Source organism: Phalacrocorax carbo, chromosome 9, assembly GCF_963921805.1.
Source record: "Phalacrocorax carbo chromosome 9, bPhaCar2.1, whole genome shotgun sequence".
NCBI classification, from domain to species: Eukaryota; Metazoa; Chordata; class Aves; order Suliformes; family Phalacrocoracidae; genus Phalacrocorax; species Phalacrocorax carbo.
Genome location: NC_087521.1, coordinates 26,208,770 through 26,229,131, shown reverse-complemented (window position 1 = coordinate 26,229,131; position 20,362 = coordinate 26,208,770). Strand labels below are relative to the sequence as shown.

The window sequence follows — 20,362 nt, the reverse complement described above, 5'->3', positions numbered from 1 at the left end:
TTCGACTAGATATGGGAATACGGCTTTTATTTCTTTTTTGCCTTTTTTTTTTTTTTAATAGTAATGCAGTCGATGATGTGTTGATGTATGACTGGGATATTTTTGTTGCCTTCTTTCCCAGGTTGTTACTGAGGCATTTGAGGGTGAGGCTGTGCTGTTACAGTGTGCTGACTATTGCTCATTTTCTTCAGGTTCTTCAGTGAATGAGCTAGAGAGTTGGCCATGCTAATCTCTTCGGGAGTTAATAACTTACATGCATTTGCTATGTTTTATCAGTTTGGAAAAATATACTTGATTTTAGTCATTTTCCAAAAGTGGAGATATTAGTTTTGGGCAGAGCTTATGTGTGTTGAGGCAGATCTGAAAATGAAGCATTAAGGAATTAGGAAACAAATTTCTTGGTTCCCTGGTATTCTGTCCGTGTGGTCCTAACAGGTATCTGGCATTTGACGGTGCCCTGAGAGAAGGAGAGGTATTTTTTATTTTTCTACTGTAAGATGTGCAAATGTGTATGTATACAGCATCTTCATTCCCAAGAGCTCCCAGCTGACATATGAACTAGTATTTCCTGCACTCTCTGCTGTAAGAGGTGGCCATCATCCATGTTACTCCTTATCTTTTTAAGGAACAAAACTCCAGCTAAAGATGCCAGGCTCCATTCCTGAAGCAACACTGTGTGAAGTGAAAAGGGACCAGGTTCAATTGCAGAAGGGCCAGTCCTTGTAACCACCTGCCATGGAGCCCCATCAGTCCCTTCTGTTCTGCTTGAGAGGAGAGCACGAGGCACACTTCCTGACAGTACAACCAAGAAGGATTTCAGCAGCTCCTGGGCCAGGACATTATGCAAACACTCCAGGAAGCTAAGCCAGATGTTAGGGCTATTTCACAAGGCGAATCCCTGAGGGAGGGTCACGCGAGCTCAGTGAAGGCATTCCTTGCAGGTGCTGACTTAGGCTCTTAATGCTGTCAGCATGTACTGTGTATGGTAACACTAGTGACCCAGTGCACCATCTCAGCCTGAAATTAGACGCAGAGCAGCAGATGATACAGACTGTAACAGTCATTGAATGCAGTAATGAGAATTAAGAGTTTTCTTCCTGCTCAGATCTCTGTTAGTCTCCTGTGCTTTTCCTCCAGTCTGCTTTCCAGTGAGTAATTAGAAAGCAAGATAAACCCTGTAAACACCCATGATTCCCATGCATGGTTTGGCCAAAATGATTTCTAGGCTTTCTTTTTCTGAAAACTGAGATAATAGATGTGTTCTGTACCCTCATACCACTTTTGCCTGGCTGAAGGGGTACATTTTGGGATCCATGAAGTATTGATACCCATAGGTAGAAACAGGGCACATCCATACCATCATGTTCCCTGAGCACTGCTGTCACCCTAAAGTCCTGTCATACCTATGGGGTACCAGAAACCCCATCCAAAGTGAGGGAGCTGTGTAATTTTAAAATGAAAAGCTTTCAAATTCGGGCTGCTGGTAACAAGGCAGTTCCACCATGAGTCTAGGCAGAGAGCAAACACTTCACCTGAAGCTTTTTGGTCCCTACTGGGCGTACGTATCGCACGTACTGCATGGTCGCTGCTGAAGGGGCTGTCTACGCTCCTGACGTAAAGGGACTTCGAAAGGTCTGCTAAAACGTGCCAACCAATCAGAGAAGCAGCTTACTGGGAGAACTCAGCTTAGTCTTGCCTAGTTTACAAAGCCCCCGTTCAGTTTTCATGCTGTCTGCTCTGCCTGTCTAAACAGCGGTATAACCATAATATTTAACAGAAAAGGCTGAAACTGCAAACGAGTGGCTGATGGATGTACTGTATTCCTCAAGTGATGCTAATGCATCCCTGGATGTTCAGTTGGCATGAAATCCACAGGAAGTAGCAGCTAAAATAAGCAATACTCATCCCAGAAGCCATGCACGTATTCAGGCAAGTAAGAACTCCACACATCAGAAAGCAGGCAGCTTTTGTTAAATAGGCCCTGAAGTTCAGCAAAATATTAAAGTAAAATTAAAGTGAGGCAGAACATACATAAGAGAAGTCTCTGGAGTAACCTTTGGTCTTCACCTGATAGGATTAGACGACATTGCACATCAGAAATGGTGGTGCCTTTGGTGTGGATGTCTGTGTGGGGATGCCAGGGCTGCTTTATTCAAATACTTCACTGTGTTAACAGCCTGCAGAGCACACTGAGAAATCGTGTGGCTCATCGGGTGGGTGGGGTGATGTCTGTCAGCCTTCAGTTCAACTCCACATCCCGCTTTCTTCAGATGATGCAATTACTGATGAATGTAAAGGGGCTATTTAAAAAAAAAAAAAGGCGTATTAGTCACATATAACTGGGGTTTTAGGAACGGGAGCCTGCATATTTATACTCTGATCACCTTCCTTGCCTCCTCAGTATCCTGGTTAAAAGACCCCAGCCTTGTCCCTTAGGAAGTGGCTGAGGGAATGGAGGCAGCCAAAATGCCTCACTCTTTCGGCCGCAAAGGAAAGAAGGGGATGTGGAAGCTCTGGGGACATCGCTATAAAATACATAATCTCCAGAACAGCATCAGCCTCTCAGAGATATCTGTGGGTGACTAAAGAGCTGTATGTCAAGTAAGGCAAAATATTTCCTCTCCAGTATTCATGAACAAACTTGGAAGTAAAATAGCAATAGTCCAGCCAGTCTTTAAAAATGAAATTCCCTCTCCAAATGCCAGCATGCCTTCCTGGGTTAATAATACTCTGCTACAGCAAGATGTTTGTTTTTGGTTTTGTTTTGAAAAATTTGGTACCTTTCATCTTCCTCGTCAGCTGTGATGTTCCAAAGGCAGATTAAAGAAAACCAGCATTACACCCACATCTTGCAAATGGTGAAACAAGGTTTAAAAAGGGCTGAAGTGATTTATTTTTCCCAAGGTCAATGATTCCATGCAGACACAAAAAAGTTAAGATCCAAAGCTGTGTTTTCTAACCTCCAGTTCAGGTCTGCAGATGCTGCTGCTCCTTAAGTGCAAGAGAAAACGTAAGAATCTTAATGACTCCTTATGGTTTCTGTAACCACATAATGTCCAGTATTTTGGATATGGTTCCTCGGGAGCGTTCAGAACGGCTGCCTCTGAATACAGCACTTCTGTACTCACAGGCTGGAGACACCAAGGACATTCCTTTGTCTCCCACACCCTTCTGTTGTGCATCACAGGGAGAAGACTTCATGAAGATAAGAACAGGGTGTCGGTGTGTGGAAACAGCTGCGAGTACAAGAATTTAAAGGCTGCCTTCGTTCTCTTTTGTGCCGTAGCACTTTCTGAGGTAGCCTGTGGGAATGAGGAGGCTGCAGCAGCAGTTGTAGTTTGGCCTACTTCCAGTCATAGACTGCACTGTACGTACAGGTACATATGAAGTAAAGGATAAAGCCAATTACTGTTCTGCAAAACAGCCATAAACTGCACTCTTAATGTCTTTGTTCACAGGTTGATTTTAACAGGAAGTGGAGTCTAAAAGATTTTCTACACTGTTCATAGGCAGAATCACGCAGTGTGAGACGAGACCTTGCGGTTTCTGCAGCATCTTGTTTCTAGCTTCCCACAGCACACTCAGGCTTGACTGAAATGTCCTTGATTGGCCTTTGGCAGGGCATTGACCAAAAGTCAAGTTTTATGGCTGCAGACCTTCATTCTCTGATCTGCACTTGCTTAATCTGATAAACTTGATTTGAATTAAGTATCTTGTTTCAATTTTCTGTATTGCAACTGAAGTAAAACTCCTTTCACTACAATACAGTCCCATCTGGCATCTTCTAAAATGTTTATTGTGTGAAAGACATGATTCCTAAGGTCTAAATAACACAAGCAATACTGGTGTTGGGCTTCATTGTCATATTGATACCTGACACCGGCTTCAAAAGAACATACGGCCTCCTCTAATTGGAGCAACATAGCTAAGTTTGAAATACTTGGAATACTTTACGAATAAGTCTTAGAACTTGCTATATGTGATTAGCTAGAAGGGAGTCTGGAGACACTGTAGTGTTGAGCAGAATAAATAAGGGAAATGTACTAGAATAAGCTAGTTATGTATCAGTAAGAATTGTGTAACCAAGCCAAAAATGAACTGAGCATGCCCAGAGGCTGAGTTCAACCAGTGGACATGGTGAGGAAGACTATTGTAGAAAACCAGAGGACCCTGGAAGACCACCAAGGAACATGAATGCATGTGTTAAGACATTTGCCTATGTTAATGAATTCCAGGAATAGTATGAATATGGTAATTATTTCACAGAATCACAGAATGGCAGGCGTTGGAAGGGACCTCTGGAGATCACCTTGTCCAACCCCCCTGCTTGAGCAGGTAATTTCCTAGCAATCTAATGAATATGTTTATTTTGACTGCATATAACTGTAGTAAAGCAACTCGGTGCACACACTAGGTGGAGTGATCCCCTGTGCGTCCGGTGCCACAATAAATAATGCCTGCTTTCTAAAACTACAGATTGAGTTTTAGATGGGTCTTATATTTGCATTTATGGTATCAATACAGCAATTCCAGCAGTACTTGAGGGTCAAAATTTGGAGACAGGCATTGCCCTCCAAAGACAACTCATAGTAAGACAGGCATGTGCTTCTGTCAAGCCCTCTGCCAAAATCAGTAGAAAAATCTCTGCTCATTCCAATCCTCCTGGAGGTACCCTGTGAATAGTCTGTCTTGTCTTTGACTGGCAGCTGGGGGGGGCACTGGCAGTGGGAGCGGGTGAGCACCTACAGCCATAGAGCCACCGGGGAGAGGTGGTGGCTGATGGGAGGCAGAGTGACATTGCGCTGAGAGTAAAGGGAGGAAAAAAAACCGCTAGAAAATATCACCTGGGCTTTTCGGGCAGGGTTGAAACCTGCTCTTATGGAAGGCCTGTGGCTTTAAGGAAAAAGGCTGATTTTGCTTTATCTTGGTCTTCAAAGATTAGGACATCATTCAGGTTATTTTCCTTCTCCTGACCCTGGGAAGCAAAAATATTATTAGCTTGATTGCTTTGGTTTCAGCCTGCTTATCAGATCCCAAGCCATAGCTGGAGCACCCAGATGGCTGCAGAGCTGCACGTGGAGAGCCAAAAGCCCCAATTTGTCCCGTAGCCTTTGCATTTCTTATGGGGGGGGGTTCGGCTGGAACGCGATATCCGTGAGTCAGATATGGTTCGCTGTGAATCAGTTCCCTGTTCACAGCCCACACATACAATCTGCAGCTAAACAAAAATCACTTCCATTGACTAATAGGAGGTATTCAAGATTATTAATTAATAAATCAAGATTAGCATAAACTGCCTCCTAAATCTGTTCCCAAAGACAGCAGTCCTGGCTGCTCTGCAGACAAGTAGCGAGGCACAGCCCCTTCCCTGTCCGACATGCAACCTCAGGCAGCCTCTGCTCCAGCTTTAGTGCCTGCTTTGCAAGAGCTGCACTCTCCTGACCCCACCACAGAGCATTAACGGTTTTTTTTTCCTTGGACAAATGAGTTTTCTACAGTTTTTCCTCCAGCACATTTCACGGCAGACAATCTAGTATGTTTTGTCTCTGTATGTAGAAGTTAGCTGCACTTCAAATGGAGGGGGGGATTATTTTTTAAAATAATGGCAGAGATGCACATGTGATTTATTAGATGAGAAGTTACAACATAGAGGCTGAACTGATCTGCTGGGAGAGGCTTTCACAACGCTGGCCTCCTGGGGGCACCCTGTGAAGTGGTGAGACAGCAGGCACCCATGGGTGAGAGGAGTGGTGATGCCTTTCAAAATGAGAGAATTGCATTACCTGTGTTCTTGTCTGGCCACAAAGCCTGGACTCAGGGGAACTTAGAGCTACCTGGGGCTGGCACAAGGTCCGGGCAGAGTCAAGGATTTTTTCCAAAAGTGACAAGGAGAGCCAAGACGCTGAGCAGCAGTACAGTAAATGATTGCAATAAACAGCTCAAGCGAGCATTTCTGTGCCCCTGTAACCCTCTGGCTGCCCTCCTTGGTCACGCTGCACCTATCAGATATGGCTGAAAGCTGCCCTGCCTTGGCAAAGGCATTACATATGTGCTTTGGAAAGCAGAAACCCCAAAATCTTTCTTGGAAATCTGACGTCTGACTGTACCTCTGCAGCCCGACCCCTGCCCACATGGGTCCTGGCAGCAGGTGCATCATGCAAGCCTCAGCCTGGTCTCAACCTTACAGACACCATTTAATCTGTAATCCCTTGCCAACCAACAGTTCTCCCGAGCCCCAGATGCCAGGGCCTTGTTGCTAACAACTGTTGCCTATAAAGCATCAGTGGCTAATTTTGAGCAGGCTTTTGTGGGAGAAATGACTCCAAGCCATGTGTGTGAATCCTTGATGATTGTATGTGCTCATTCAGCTCAGCTGGTGCTGCAGGCACTAACACAGCACTTGTTACCTCCCACCTCAGTGGTGGGGGCTACTGGGGGATGTTGGATGAGACTTTTGGTTGCTCTGCTCTGTTTTGTTTTGAAAGTGGTTGGAGAATCCAAAGAGGGGTAATAACCATCAGATGGTCCTGGCCTAGGAAGAGAAGGTAAGAGGATGGAAAAGGAGGTGTCTAGGGAAAAAAGACGTGTATGCGAGAGGCTGTAGCTCAGCTGGCAGCAGAAGCGGGGTGGAAAGCTTGTGAAGTTTGTGAGCTGCTCCAGTGCAGATGCTCTTGCTGTCACCTCCCCTGGGGCTTGCTCCTGTGCCTTTCAGGGCATCAGCCCACTGCTGGCTCCAGAGTGAGATGCTTCTGTTACTGAAGCTTTTATGCTAATTTTAAAATTAATCTCAAGCAGTAGTACCTTCTGCATGGTGCAGGAAGATGCAAGAAAGCCAGATAGGAAGGAAATAACGGGAATAAGAGGAATTTCATTTGAAAAACTAAAAAGAATTAGTTCCTCATTTCTCTATAAAAAAGGAAAAGAAGGGGAATTGAGATATCGTCTTTAAAGGGTCAAACCAGCTCTTCTTCTTTGTGAAAAATGGGCCCGAGTCATAGTTCTCTGGTAAATCTGAAAAAATGTTATTCCTTGTATTTAAAAATAGCAAAATTCTTGTTCCTTAGCTTAGCGAGTGATGGCAAGTAAGAGTGATGGTATCCGAGTTCTCCAAATCACACATGGTGGATTGTGATTAAGAGACATGCTAAGAAAGCATTGTGTGTCCAACCGCAACTGTCCATCCAACAGATGGGAGATCATCTGCTGCAGCAAATGGCAGGAGGAAACGTGTCTGAATATCCTGGCTACCCTGTAGGTGGTAGGTGTTTTTCCCTTTGACTATTGATGACCTTCTGCCAGGCTGAAGGTTGTGTGAACAAAATGGGGCTACAGACAATAAACTGGTGAGAGCAGAGGGACAACATTGCATCTCTGGGCACCAGGCCTTGTGAGCCCAACTGTAGATCAGAGAATCCCAGGTTGGAAGGGACCTCAGGGATCATCTAGTCCAACCTTTCTGGAAAGAGTGCATTCTAGACAAGATGGCCCAGCACCCTGTCCAGACGATGTGCAGATGTGTGTGTATGACTGTGTACACATGTGCTTCATATATATACACTTAGAGAAATGTAACAACCAGAGGACTCAAACTGTCACGCTATTGTGAGCATGTTTCTGCTGTAGACCTCCACACAGTTAGCTCTGGTGAAGCCATCACAAAGAGCAGTCTGGGGCCTCCAGCAGTGGTACAAAGTGCTTTCACAGGAGCACTTTACTCTTTTTTTTTTTTTTCTTTTTTTTTTTTTTTCTTTTTTTTTTTTTTTTTTTCTTGCTTCACTCTCATGTTTTTTGAAAGAGTGAAGTCTCCAGGCTGAGGGAGCTGAGTGGTGCATGTGCGAGAGGTGGGGGCGGAGGGGGGGCAGCCAGGGGCCTGAGCCTATAAAGCTGGAGGAGGGTGAAAGTGCTGGCAGCAGGATGGCCTCAGCTGAGAAGAGACAGTGGTGGAGGAAGAGGCGTGGGGCTGGGCAGCCCATGGAGGGTATGGGGAGAAGGGACTGCCCTGCAACGAGAGCCCTCTTGGGGGGGTGTGTGGTGTGTGGGGGGGTGCTGTGCGGGGAATGTATGCTGAATGCCAGGGCAGGAGGGCTGACTCTCCACATGGCTTTGCATTTGTCCTCCTCTAGTCTGTCTTGATGTCTTGAGTACAAATACCTCTTTGACGGTTCAGAATACTTGTAGTGCCTTTAAAAAGAAAAAAAGAGGGAAAAAAATCCACTTTACAGAGCATAAGCTTCTTTTTGAAACAAAAATTTGTATTTTTCTCATGCTGCATGAAAGACCAGTGAATCAAGTCGTTGTTTTGGTAGAAGACAGTAGCTTCCTCATGTTTGTTTTTAAACAAAAGGTGCCTTTGATTGCAAACTTAACACAGGCTTTGTGAAGGACTGACCAACCTTTCTAGCACAAAGGGAGTTACCATGTCTGGGAAATTTATCTATGAGAAGATATTTTTCTAATGTGCTTTCCTACCCTCTGCCTGTTTTAGTAGATGCTCAGGAAATGAAGGATTCTGTTAAAAGCCCAGACTACATAGAAAGACTGGCACGTAAATACATGGTAACTTTTTTCTAATTGCTGCTCCTCTGTCTTCCTATTAAAATATAATTTAGAACGTGTAAGTTGCTTTGTCATTAGCCTGATAGTGCTGCGAGCTGTGCTGCAAAAAAATGCATGAAGAACAGGTGTGAATGGATTAATTCAAATGTTGTCACCTGCAAAGAAACAAAAAGGGAGGGAGGAAGCTATTCCACTCCTGTGCTACCCCCTGGGGAATAAAGGAGCTAGTTGTTTGTAAGGTCTCTGTAGCAAGAGCTTCAGAAAAAATGAGGATATATTTTCAGACATTTATCTGTAGTTATATTTCTGAGATGTAGGTCCACCAAAAGCAAAGAAACAAAGAAAACTTCAGTGCAAATCAAAAAACATTTTGGAAAGTTATGTACAGACCTGGAATTACTGTTCCCAGCAAATGCAAGGCATGTTCTGGATAGCTTCCCATTGTAATTTTTTGGTGGATGGGGTGGGAAGACTTCTGTTTTCCCCTATGTCTCACTTGCACACTGAACCAGCACCACAAACGTAGGATATTTGGAAGGACAAGCTGGCTTCAGATGGGAAAGCTTTGGAGAAATACAGCATCTGCAGTTTGTACTAGAACTTCAGCTTCAACCTGAAGCTGCAGTAACTTCTGCTTTGAGTAGCATTTCTTTCCTTTCCTCCTCTGCAGCAGAAGTGCGTAGTAGAGTCAAGTACGGAGTCTGAGTCTGAATCCAGCACAGAGGTGAGAACTGACTCTGAAGCATTTTGATGAGATTCCCTCTTCCTTCAGTCTCGATAGGGAGAGTCTAAGGCATGGTTGCTGGTTTTGTGACTGTAAAAGGAAGGGGGGGGAAAGCCCCATCACCCCCAAACCCAGCACTGTTCCTTCCACCAGGCTTTTCCTTACAACTGTTATGAATTTTAGCAAAATTGATTCTGAGGGGATGAGGCAGGAAAGTGAGTGTTTTAAGTAGATAAATGTAGCATAAGCACTTCTCTGCTTACAGCTGAACTGGGTTGTTTCTGGCAGTTAACTTTCAGTAGCCCTGGCCCAGTGGGATTTCTACAGCTCTGGGTGGAGAACCTCTACTTTCTGACTGTTTATCTGGGAGAAGATTAAGAGAGCAGCTCTGTTGCTGTGGCAGTTACTTATGAATATTTGGTAACTTCCTGAGCATTGTTCTGTCAAACCAGTGAGTTTAATGTTGATGAAAAAGGACCTGATTCTGGAGTGGAGAACTAAATACTTAATTTCTGTGTAAAAAGGCTGGCTGGAAGAGGGGCTTGAAAGGTGCCAGCCTGGACAAGGAGCCGGTTGCTCTCACTGAGGGTGCTGAAGCAAGTGCCAGGCTGGGGGATTTCTGGGCTCTTTGGAGAAGCAGAAGCTGCTTTTCTTCATTGCCCAGCGCTACCCACCAGCTTTGTGGGGATGTGTCTGTGTCCTTGAACTAGCATGAGAACACAGTCGCCAGTGGGCTTGGACTTCAGCTCCTCCTTCAGTTCCTCTTGTGACAAGTCTGGGTTTGCCAAGCCCTGCTTAGCATCAGCTGTGCTCAGACCCACCTCCTTCCCCACTGAACGCAGGCACAGCAATGACTGGCAGCTTGTTCTCTGAGCAGCTGTGATGAATCATTCTAAAGGAGCAGTTTCTTGGCAGTCAACTTTTTTCCCCTTTTTGTGACCACTTTGTACTGATGGCTTGCTTTTAAAAGGGAGTCTTCCTACATGGCTGCTTTTTAAATTATTATTATTATTTAAAATAGACCCAGACTATAAGCACTATTTCAGAATGATGTGCTTCTCAAGCATAAATTAATGAAGAAAGTTCTTGGTCCAGGTCTGGAAAAGTCCATGTTTAACCACATGGTGAAAAGACGCTTGAAAAGTCAGTGTTACAGCAGCAATATTGAGACTGACTGAAAGGACTTGGTTTGACTGTGTTAGCTACAGAACTCTCCAAGGGACAGCAAATTTGTAATCCAACTAACGAGGAAGGATTTCAGATCATCCCTATGTAAAAGAACAACAAGAGATCTGAGTGGGAGGGAAGCTCTCAACTCTGTATCTCATCTACTATTAGTTAAATGTGGATTTGGTTTACTTTTCTAGTGGTAAGGTATACGATCACTCATTGTTCTCTTTATAGCAATGTTTTAAGTGCCATAAGACTTACCATAGCTCCCCTCAGTCCCTCTGTTTTAGGCTGACTTTACTGGGCCCTTGAAAGTTGGACTGAGATACACTTTTTACTGCCTTTTAGCAAGGGGAAAATCTGGCTTCCTCTTCTGTTGCATTTTCACTTACTTTGATCAGTAATTATAGGAAGGTGCTTTATAAACTTATGTCAACTTCTCTTACATAGGTCATGCCTAGCCCACGTGCTGGAGGACTCGGGAAAGCAGGGGACTTCAGGGGACTGCAAGTAGGTTTGATTATTAGTCAGTAGCCTTGTGCTCAGTGTAGCATCCAAACATTAAAATACAGGTGGGAGCGTGGGGATAAACAGAAAAACTTCCATAGTAAACCTGTGACTTTCGTTGTAAGTGGTTTTAAAGCTTACTGTATGTTGTCTTTTGTATATTTTTAAGGAGAAATAAGCATCCACCATATTTAGAGAGACCTTTATTTTAGTTTTTAGATCCTTATGATGGTGATTCAGAAGATGCATCTGCTCATTCTGACTGTAGCTTGAATTCTTTAAATAGTATGAAAGCTGCACCATGGGTGAACAGTGCCTCAAAAGCAATGGCTTTGGAGGATGCTGATACTTCAGAAGATGAAGTGTCCTTCCCTAAACCTGCGGACTGGCTCTGCCCAGAAAACAAAGTCAGTGAAATTCAGACAGTAAGTGACTCTAAAGCACTCTGGGAACTTCCTAGCCAAGAGAAAGATTTCCTGAGTTCAGATGACTGCAACAGGCTTCTGACTAGAGCCACAGAAGCATTTGTCTCCATGTGGCTGACACCTGACCATTCCTTACTGATGAGTGGTAACCCTTCAGCTTCTGCAGATCTCCTTGCAAGCCCAGGTAACAGTGCTCCACAACCCATACTAGCAGCTGACTGTGGTGGCACAATGGCCAAACAGCCCCTAATTAAAAGAAAACAAGTGATCTCCATTCCAGAGGGTGTTAGTGAAAAACTAAGAAGAAAGAAATTCCGTGCAACTTAATCTGAGGTATAAACAGTTTCTCCAATTATTTATTTTTCTGAAGAATGAAACTGGTAGAGATTTCTTTCATGGATGGTACCTGCACTCAACGAGCTTTATGTAAGCTAGCTCAAGCCTGTTACAAATGCAGCTGCACTGTATACTGCAGGCTTTGAGATCCACCTGAAAAGATAGCATCAACTAAACAAGCTTATGTGGCAATTCAAATGAAAACTAGCTAAGCCATGTCCACAGAATCACAGCTGAGCTTTATGCCTGGGGCCTCCTGAAGCCCTGGCCTCACTCCTATGTCTAGTACTGGGAAGCACCTGCTCAGTTTCAGTGTCATTTCAAAAAAGTGTTACATGGGTTTAAGGAGGGAGGGAAGAATGGTTGCAATTAGTTTTCAATAGCTGTAGCTTACCTCACACCTGCCTCCCGTCGGTGTTTGGCACTTCACCTGCCTGACCTACTGCATGAGGAGGGAAAGAGGTGTACAGTGAATGACCTTACAGGTCTGGCTATGAACAACTGAACTGCATTAAGTTGAACTGAATGCAACTAAAGGCCATCTAGCTTTTTTTATCCTCAAAGAGGAGGAAGTTGATTGTGCTGTACTTTACGTGTTCCCACCTGTTTTGAACAATGTTTTAGGTACACAGTGTCAGCCTACCTGCCAGTTGAGAATTTACAATATGAAGCTGAACACACAAGCTGAAAGAATTCTTCTTCCTTAGTGAGAACCACCCCTTATGAGCTGCAGAAGTGGTGCACGCAGATGGGAGGCCAGTTAATCAGCAAACACTGTATCTCTCTGATCTCCCTCTCCTGTGTGGTAGTTTCTTTTATCGCCTTTAGAGTCTGGGTAGTCCATTTACGTGGAAGGGGAACTACTATCTATAAAAGAATAATGATGGCTTGAAATATGTTGGTACCAACTACTTGTGAAAGCATTAACTTGGTATGACTGGCAGACATTTTTCATTTGCAGTTTCTTTCATAAGGTGGAAAGCCACTCAAAATACTATTTCACTTCTACCCTTACACGCGTCTGCTAATGTCTGCATATTTTTTTAAAAAAGCAAGTTTGCCTTCTCCCTTATCCTCCATCTGGAGATACAGAGATATTTTTAATCATCATGGAAACAAAGCTGTAAGAACTATAAGATTTGGAGGCCTTTGCCCAAAGCCACAGGCTACAGTGCCTGCCCCAACAGCAAAGAATGCTGCAGCTGGGGCCATTTACAGTGAATACAGAGTCCTCAACTCCATAAAGACAGCTGTAAAACTAACTGCAAAAACAACCTCCTGCACATCTCTAGATTTGTGTGTACTGCAACTAGGCCACACATCTCTCTAGAACTAAGATGCATAAAAAGGCTTCAAAAATATGAAATTGTGATGCAGCCAAGCCCTCCAGCCCCATGTCAGGGAAGTCATTACCTTCTACATCCTAGCTGTCTGCTGAGTGGTCTTCAACCACCTCCTCTGAGGTGAAGTAAAACTGAACTACTGACTTTAAAACTGCAGCCAAGAACCATAAGCTTGTCCAGTGAGGATTTCACTTAACCAGTTGTTTAACACAGCATAGTGAAATAAATAATCCACTAGGAAAAATAGTACAGGAACATCAAGAGATAAATAAGTTGAAGGGTAAGAGACATAGGATGGTGTTTACTCAGACATTCAAGGTCTGCTTATTCAGTTATGAGACTTCAACTGTGGGTTAACTTCTGAACTGAAAATGTACCTTTTGTTAACTTCTGTATTGGGCCTGAATTAACATATAAAGAATTGAATAGTTTGGGGAGCTCTAGCTACTTCAAGAATATTTAAGACCATCTTGATCTCATCATTAATACTTGCTAACAGGTGGAACTAGTTTAACTGAAGATTTTTATAGTAAGCTGGTACCACAGCCCAGGTGCTGAGCGACACACAAAAGGCAGTAGGTGAAAGGTGGATGTTCAGCTGAGCTGCTAATAGCTAGAACTTGTATTTTAGCTAATACTTCACACTACAACTGGTACCCAGAGCACACTGCTATAGGCAGGAGGTCTGTTTCATTACTGTATGATGTTTTAGATGATGCTGGAGAAAGTGACAGTATAAATTCCAAATACTAATATCTAGTGCTGGAAAGGAAAGTAACTCAGAGAAGCTGAAGCAGAACAAGGATATTATGGTTTGTCATGGTTTTAGCTGGGAAAGAGTTAATTTTTCTTCACTGCAGCTGGCATAGTGCTGTGTTTCGGACTTAGTATGAAAATAATGTTGATAACACACCAATGTTTTAGTTTTTGCTGGGTAGTGCTTGTACTAGTCAAGGACTTTTCTAGCTTCCCATGCTCTGCCAAGCTTGGATGATACATGTAGTTCCCAGCTCTGTTCATCAAAATTGGATGAGAACTACAAGAAGCAGAGAGAGATGAGATGATGCGCTGGTCTGAGATTCATTCTTTATAAGGGAATAAAACCAGCCAGGACAGTTCAACCTACGGCAATTAACTATAGGAGCTACAAAACAGTATGGAGAGGGCAGACAGCAGAAATTCTCTATTTTAGTAACTAGTAGGCATTAACTGAAACAAGCATGTGAGGCAGGCTGAGGTAACAAATCTTCCTCTTGGCACAGGTCTGTACTGTAGAATCACTTATTACAGAAAAAATATTAGAGCTGATGCAGGTTTAGAAAGTCACTGCTTTCATAGGAGAAAATCACTGGAAGGAAGGAGCTCCTGAGATTTCCGTTTTGAGATTGAAACCTATGCACCTGTATTCTTCGTATGCATCTTTGAACACCTAACATTAGCCACTGTTAAAGAAAGGACAGTTATTCTGATAGGTTGGGCAGAAGGGCAGAAATTCTCGCCCAATGAACTTAGGATCAGAGAAAGCAGGCAAAGACCCAAACCATTACAGCAACCCAAGCAATTAGCAGGAACTCTCAGCTCCCCTAATTTGGCGACATGTGAGGCTTTGGAGTAAGATTGTAATGCCTTGTTTAAGCATTTAAATGTATCCTTCTGGCCTTAATGAGACATGAAACTAGAGCTAACACCAGCTCAAGAAAAAGAAGCCCTGTGGGTCAACAGGACAAGAAAGTCCTGTTTAGGACACTCTAGCTTCTGAATGCATCTCAGCAGCTGTGTAAAAACAGGTTACTTCAAGGAAGAGCCAGTTCATTGCAAATAATTCATGCAATGTTATCAGATGTCATTGCAGATAAATGTCAGGCTTTGTGTCTTACTGCACTGAAGACTTAGATTCCAAGGTTTTTGTGACTGGAGGTTAGCCGAACCAGCTGCTGAGTGAGCTGTATGAAGGTCAACAACATGCTTGAATACTGACTCATTACTTGTTATTCTCTGAAAAGATCATAGATAGTTTTTCCATACCCCCGCCCCCAATCAACATAAGAATTAATTTTCCAGAAATAGAGTCAAAAGTGTTGCTATAGATTTTATTTAATATAACATGAACCATCAAATACCACATCTACCACTAACCATCTAAAAATCTCATCCAATTTTCCTTCAAAGACATCTATCCTACCAGCTTTCCAGTGCACCGCCCCCTTCTTTCTAGTCAACTTAGCACAAATCCACCTGACAACCTAACCTAACTAGGTTACAAAAGTACGGGTGAATACTACGTAGAAGACTGACAATTATAAGATTACCAGTTGAAACAAATATTTTCACTCAGTGCAGAGAACTGCAACACCACGTTCATAGAAGCTGCGAGGGTCTTCCTTGGTAGCTATTTCGAAATCAACCGTGAAAATCAGATCAGCACGAGTGAAGTTTAGATAAACTGGTAAAGTAACCTGGGGAAAAACATGAATATAGAAGTGGAGTTAGGTAAGGTAGCTGAAGAGAATAATAAGTTTCTATAATACTACATGGTATATATGAGATGGGAATTTAGTCTCAGATAACTCAATACCCCAAATATGAGGAAAAAAACCAGGCCTAATAAATTCACCTGAAGCACAGCCTTCTTTACTAATGCTGTTCAGGCCAAAACTTTAATGTATACCTATAGTTTTGGACGCTTCTCCTTCTTATTTAACTACATCCTCTACAAGGAGTCACATGGGGAGGACAAGGGGAACGGATACAAGTTGGACAGAGTGCTGGGCCGTCTTGTGTAGACTGTGCTCCTCCTAGAAAGGTTGGACTAGATGATCCCTGAGGTCCCTTCCAACCTGTGTGATTCTGTAACTACAAAGGAAAGACCTAGTTAACACTAGGCCTGTTTGCCGTTAGCCCAGAATTTAGGTACCAACTGACACTGAGAATATTAGAAAAGAACATTTTGATTTGTGGTTCCTGATAAAAGTATCCATAAAGCTTCAGGAAAAAAATGACTAGGTAGATCTAATTATCAGAGTTCTTCTTAAAATTATTTCTATCAGTACTTACAACATTTGCTTTTTTATCAGCATTTGTCTGCTTGATCCAGCGAAGCTGTGTAATGGGCAGTACAGTTGAAATAGCATTCGAAAGCGACAGCTTGTTGTTACTGCATGTAGCTCCCTGAAGCTTCAGGCCTGTAAAGTGAAATACAATTTAGAGTTTAAGAGCTTTCATACATCCAAAGATTGTCTCCCTGTGTACCATTTAAGGGCTGTTTAAGTCCACTAATTTAGAAGTATTTCATACTGCAAAATAAAGAGGTTGTAGCAGATACACTATCCGATACCACTTAAATATATCTGACCTGACTCTTGAGATTAGCATTATAAATACTTCCCTACTAATATCAAACCAATCTTTAAACAACTTCAGAAAGTGTGTATTGACTTTTGCAATGATACGCTGTCTTCATCTGATTCAGCAACTTCTGGTAATAAATGGGCTATAAGTATTTTAGAGAAAGGACCTCCTTCCTTCTAGGAAGTTTACCTGTCACTCCAAAACTGCACGCATCCAGTACTGCATTCTGTGTAGTTGTAACATTGACCTCAAGACAGAGTTCTTCAAGGGACCAGCTGTTTGCCTGGGCAACGTATTGTCTTGTAGCAGTAATATACGCCTCAGGTACAAACAGGCCACCAAGACACACGTGGATGTTCTATTTGGGGGATGGACAGAGATTAAAAAAAATCAGCTGCAGTATTCATGATTATCATAGATATTACTTCAGCAATCTAGTTACAATAAAATTTTCCTGCTGCTACTGGAACACTGTGTAACTGCTAAACTGCTTTTTGCTCTAGGGCTACATCTTCTGTCATTCTAAAATAGTAAGTTTCCCTCTAACCTGTGTGAGCAGTTATCCTGCTAAGCCCCATCATTTTGAGATCAGGAGACACTACTATTTAAAAGCACATTTCAAGAGAACATTGACTGAAGTTGTTTTGCCTGAGGAACTATTTAGAAGTCTTGATGTGAAGACTCCATGAAGTAGTTACACAGCTCCACCTGAATTAGATATAACCTCTAGAAAAAAGTCAGCATAAAATACCTTTAGTTCTTTTGCTCCACCAGAAGCAGCTGCCTGGGAAATATTCTGCAGCTGTTTAATGCGCTCACTGAAGTCAGACACCCACTGAATAACAGTCATACCAGCTGGCACTGTGTAATGAGACCAGCTACGAGGCAAAATACCTATGAAAAAAGTGATCAAAATTAAGTTTTGTTTGCATACAAGTTGGAATTACACACTATTTTGACACTTCACTTTTTCTCCCAATCAGCCATTTAAGACTCGGACCAGGATATCAGCCTCTATCTTAAAAGGCTACTCAGTAAGTGAAAGCATTTTCAAAGATTACAAAGCAAATGGCCTCCAGGCCTAGCATTCTTTGAAAAGGCCATCCAGTTACAGAAACCCTTCAACAGCAACTTGAGTTACACGCAGCTATATACTGCCATAACTGATCTTCCAGTTTTCATGAAGATTTGAGTTCTTTAGGAAAAAACTGAGAGGTCAAGTATCTGTGTTTTAGGAAATACTTTTGTTCAAAGCAGACAGCAGACCTTCAGGTATTACTAGGTAGGATGTCCGTGAAAATTCCACAGCTTGAAACAGAAGTTTAGAAAACTTAAATATTTTCTAGATTTTACAGGAGCAATTATTACTCACTTTGTGGTATAAATAACTTTGTTCCATAACAATTCAGAGACTGAAAGAACTGAGAAAGATTTCAGCTTAGAAATTAAGCTGCTGATATCAACTGTATAAAAAAGCCTAATATTTGCTACCTCAACTTGAAATCCCAAAGCAAACCAACTGGAATTTTATGCTTGACTTGGAAGTATTGCTTGTGTCAAATGGTAAAGTCAATCCCAATTTTTCTGCAATTTTTTTTAAGCTGCTGAGCATAATAGCGTCCAACTTAGAGTGTAAGAGGCAAAGAGAGCACTGGGAGATGCTAATCTGAATTACCATACCTTTCACCAGTTCATTTATAAGCGTACGCAAATAGTTGGTTTGTTTCTTTTTTCCTTCACACACTTGAACCACATCTGCAAGGTCCTGACGAACATCTTGAAGCAGCTTAGCTCCCATTTTCACCTCTCTCTCAAAGAATCGGAACAAAGGATCCTAATTGTCAAAACATTGAAAAGTAGGTTGCAGATCAAATTTAAAGATTCTTGCTGGTAAAGTGCTACAAAAAGCAACCCCCAAATTGTGGATGGATGGACCAGTGACACCGTGACTACAAGCATTAAACATGAAAATGCAGTCTATTGAGCAGAAGGTGATTGCAGAGACTGTTCTACAACCAACAATCTCCTCTCCCTTCGAGAAGCAAGAGAGTAGAAGTCTTAGCTGAACAATTAACGCAGACTGCCCACTGCAGCTCCTTCCAATCAACTCTGGCTTTCTTTTAATCAGCAACAAAAAGTTCTCACCTGCTATCCCAGACTAAGTATTTAGAAGCAGTTAGGCAATTGTGGGTATATTCAGCTGGGAAACTTATTCCTGAGTTAGAGCTTAGGGTACTACTGTCCAGATTTCAAAAGCTTCCTCCAGCTCTTTCAATTTCTGTTCCCAGTTAGCAGAAGCTGCTGCCATATCTCCCCTCTCTAACCATCACTACATTTCAGCAGTAATTAATGTGCACTGGCTCTAAAGGTCATATCGTAAGTAGCAGTCAGTGTGCTAGAAATGCAACAGGAAGCACTTGTTTCTTGCTACCTGATCACAGAGAAGCTTCAGAATTGGTACCCTTGATAGACAGTTTGCCGTTGTATTTCTTCAAATAATCCCCGGAACACATAAACCAACTTTTAAGAGCATTTCAAGAAACCCAGCAGGGCATTACATAGCTATGACAGTCAGAATCAGCATTGATACGGGTTCCATTGTCCCCCCCTACAGTTTCATCAGTACCTGCAAATCACAATGCACTTGTTCCAAAGCACTCCCTTTGCCCATGCTAGACAAAACTTAGTTCTTACCTTAATGTTTTCCACAGTTCGCTTCAGATGGTTTAGAGTTTGGGGGATAAGGTGAAGCCAGTTAGAGGCTGTGGTATGCAGTGTTCTCATCCAGGCTGGGCGACCATCTGATGTAGAATCAGTTCTTGTCTTCTTCTCAGTTTCTGCATAAGCTAGATCATCCTCATCCTCTAGCATCTGCATTTTCAGCATTTTACTGATCATATCTATGCCTAAAACAGAAGATATGCTGCCAGTCAGAGAGGCAGTAGCAAAAAGACAAAAACATTCTTCTACATGTGAGAACCAGGACTTTTCTTTTTCCCTAGTCCAGGCCTAAGATACAGCACTGCCTAGCTGTAGGTGGCTCCAGAGCTGACAATAAAGCCTTCCAGAACCAAGATGGGAACTTGACAACTGGAAGACTGAATGTTTAATTCACAAGCTTCTGGCCAGTTTTTGGACCACTTGAGTGTCTTACCTTGCAGAATTTAAACCAACTACGTTGAGGGAGGAAGGGAAAACTATCAATTCTCCAGCAGGATTTATAATTACCTCCTGCTTTTTAGTTAAAACGGTGCTCTGGTAATCTTTGTGAGACATTGTTAGACTTCTGATTTTACCTTGTGTGGTGAGAAGAACTTTCTCTGCATTATTTGGCAGGCCCAGCCATGATGGCGTTTGTGTATCTGGCAGCATCTCAACCCACTGGACAAATTCTTCACGCCTGCAATTCAGAGTTTTAATATTCATTAGAAGGCTTCCCCTATTAGAAAGGGAACGTAATTCTTTGCCCAAGACAAACATTTACACACAGCTACATTCCAACACAGAGATACAGGTTAGGTTTGTTTGGTTTTTAATTTAAAAAAAAAAAAAAAAAAAAAAAAAGAAGTTGTGTATACAGGTCAGGATAAGGGAAAAATGATACCTGATTCCATCTGGCATCTGAATATCTTTGTGCCCATCAACTTTGCAAGCCAGTTTGAATTCACTATCAAAACTCAAAGTAGTGAATAGACGTTCCAAGAAAGTGTTTAACAAACGTTGATCAAATTCATTATCGATGCGACCTCCATAGATAGACTGCGCCATCAGTGTCTTTAATGCAGACCAGGGGATTTTATCAGGTGAGATGTTTTGGCGGCCCTATAAATAAAATGCAGTGTAGTTAGCAGGAAACAATCCTTTTCACCTGTCTTCTGATAGAGGAATTAAATTCAAGAACTGAGTTCAATTGCCAACAGGTTATTTGAGCCTACTCATCTAACTTACTAAAC

The 20,362-nt window shown here is 42.5% G+C and overlaps 1 protein-coding gene across 2 annotated transcripts in view; it reads right to left on the bottom strand.

Moving 5' to 3' along the window:
• Window positions 1–15,137: 15,137 nt before the first annotated feature.
• The window catches only part of DYNC1H1 (dynein cytoplasmic 1 heavy chain 1), a 45,502-nt gene continuing 40,277 nt past the window's right edge, over window positions 15,138–20,362 (bottom strand). For both annotated transcript variants that reach the window (XM_064460785.1, XM_064460784.1), the window contains exons 71-78: window positions 20,014–20,231; window positions 19,706–19,809; window positions 19,104–19,315; window positions 18,090–18,243; window positions 17,161–17,303; window positions 16,599–16,767; window positions 16,116–16,243; window positions 15,138–15,517 (exon numbers count right to left, since the gene is read on the bottom strand). In XM_064460785.1, the coding sequence (XP_064316855.1) occupies window positions 15,389–15,517; window positions 16,116–16,243; window positions 16,599–16,767; window positions 17,161–17,303; window positions 18,090–18,243; window positions 19,104–19,315; window positions 19,706–19,809; window positions 20,014–20,231 (1,257 nt within the window). In that variant the 3' untranslated portion in view covers window positions 15,138–15,388. The remainder of the gene's footprint in view (window positions 15,518–16,115; window positions 16,244–16,598; window positions 16,768–17,160; window positions 17,304–18,089; window positions 18,244–19,103; window positions 19,316–19,705; window positions 19,810–20,013; window positions 20,232–20,362) is intronic.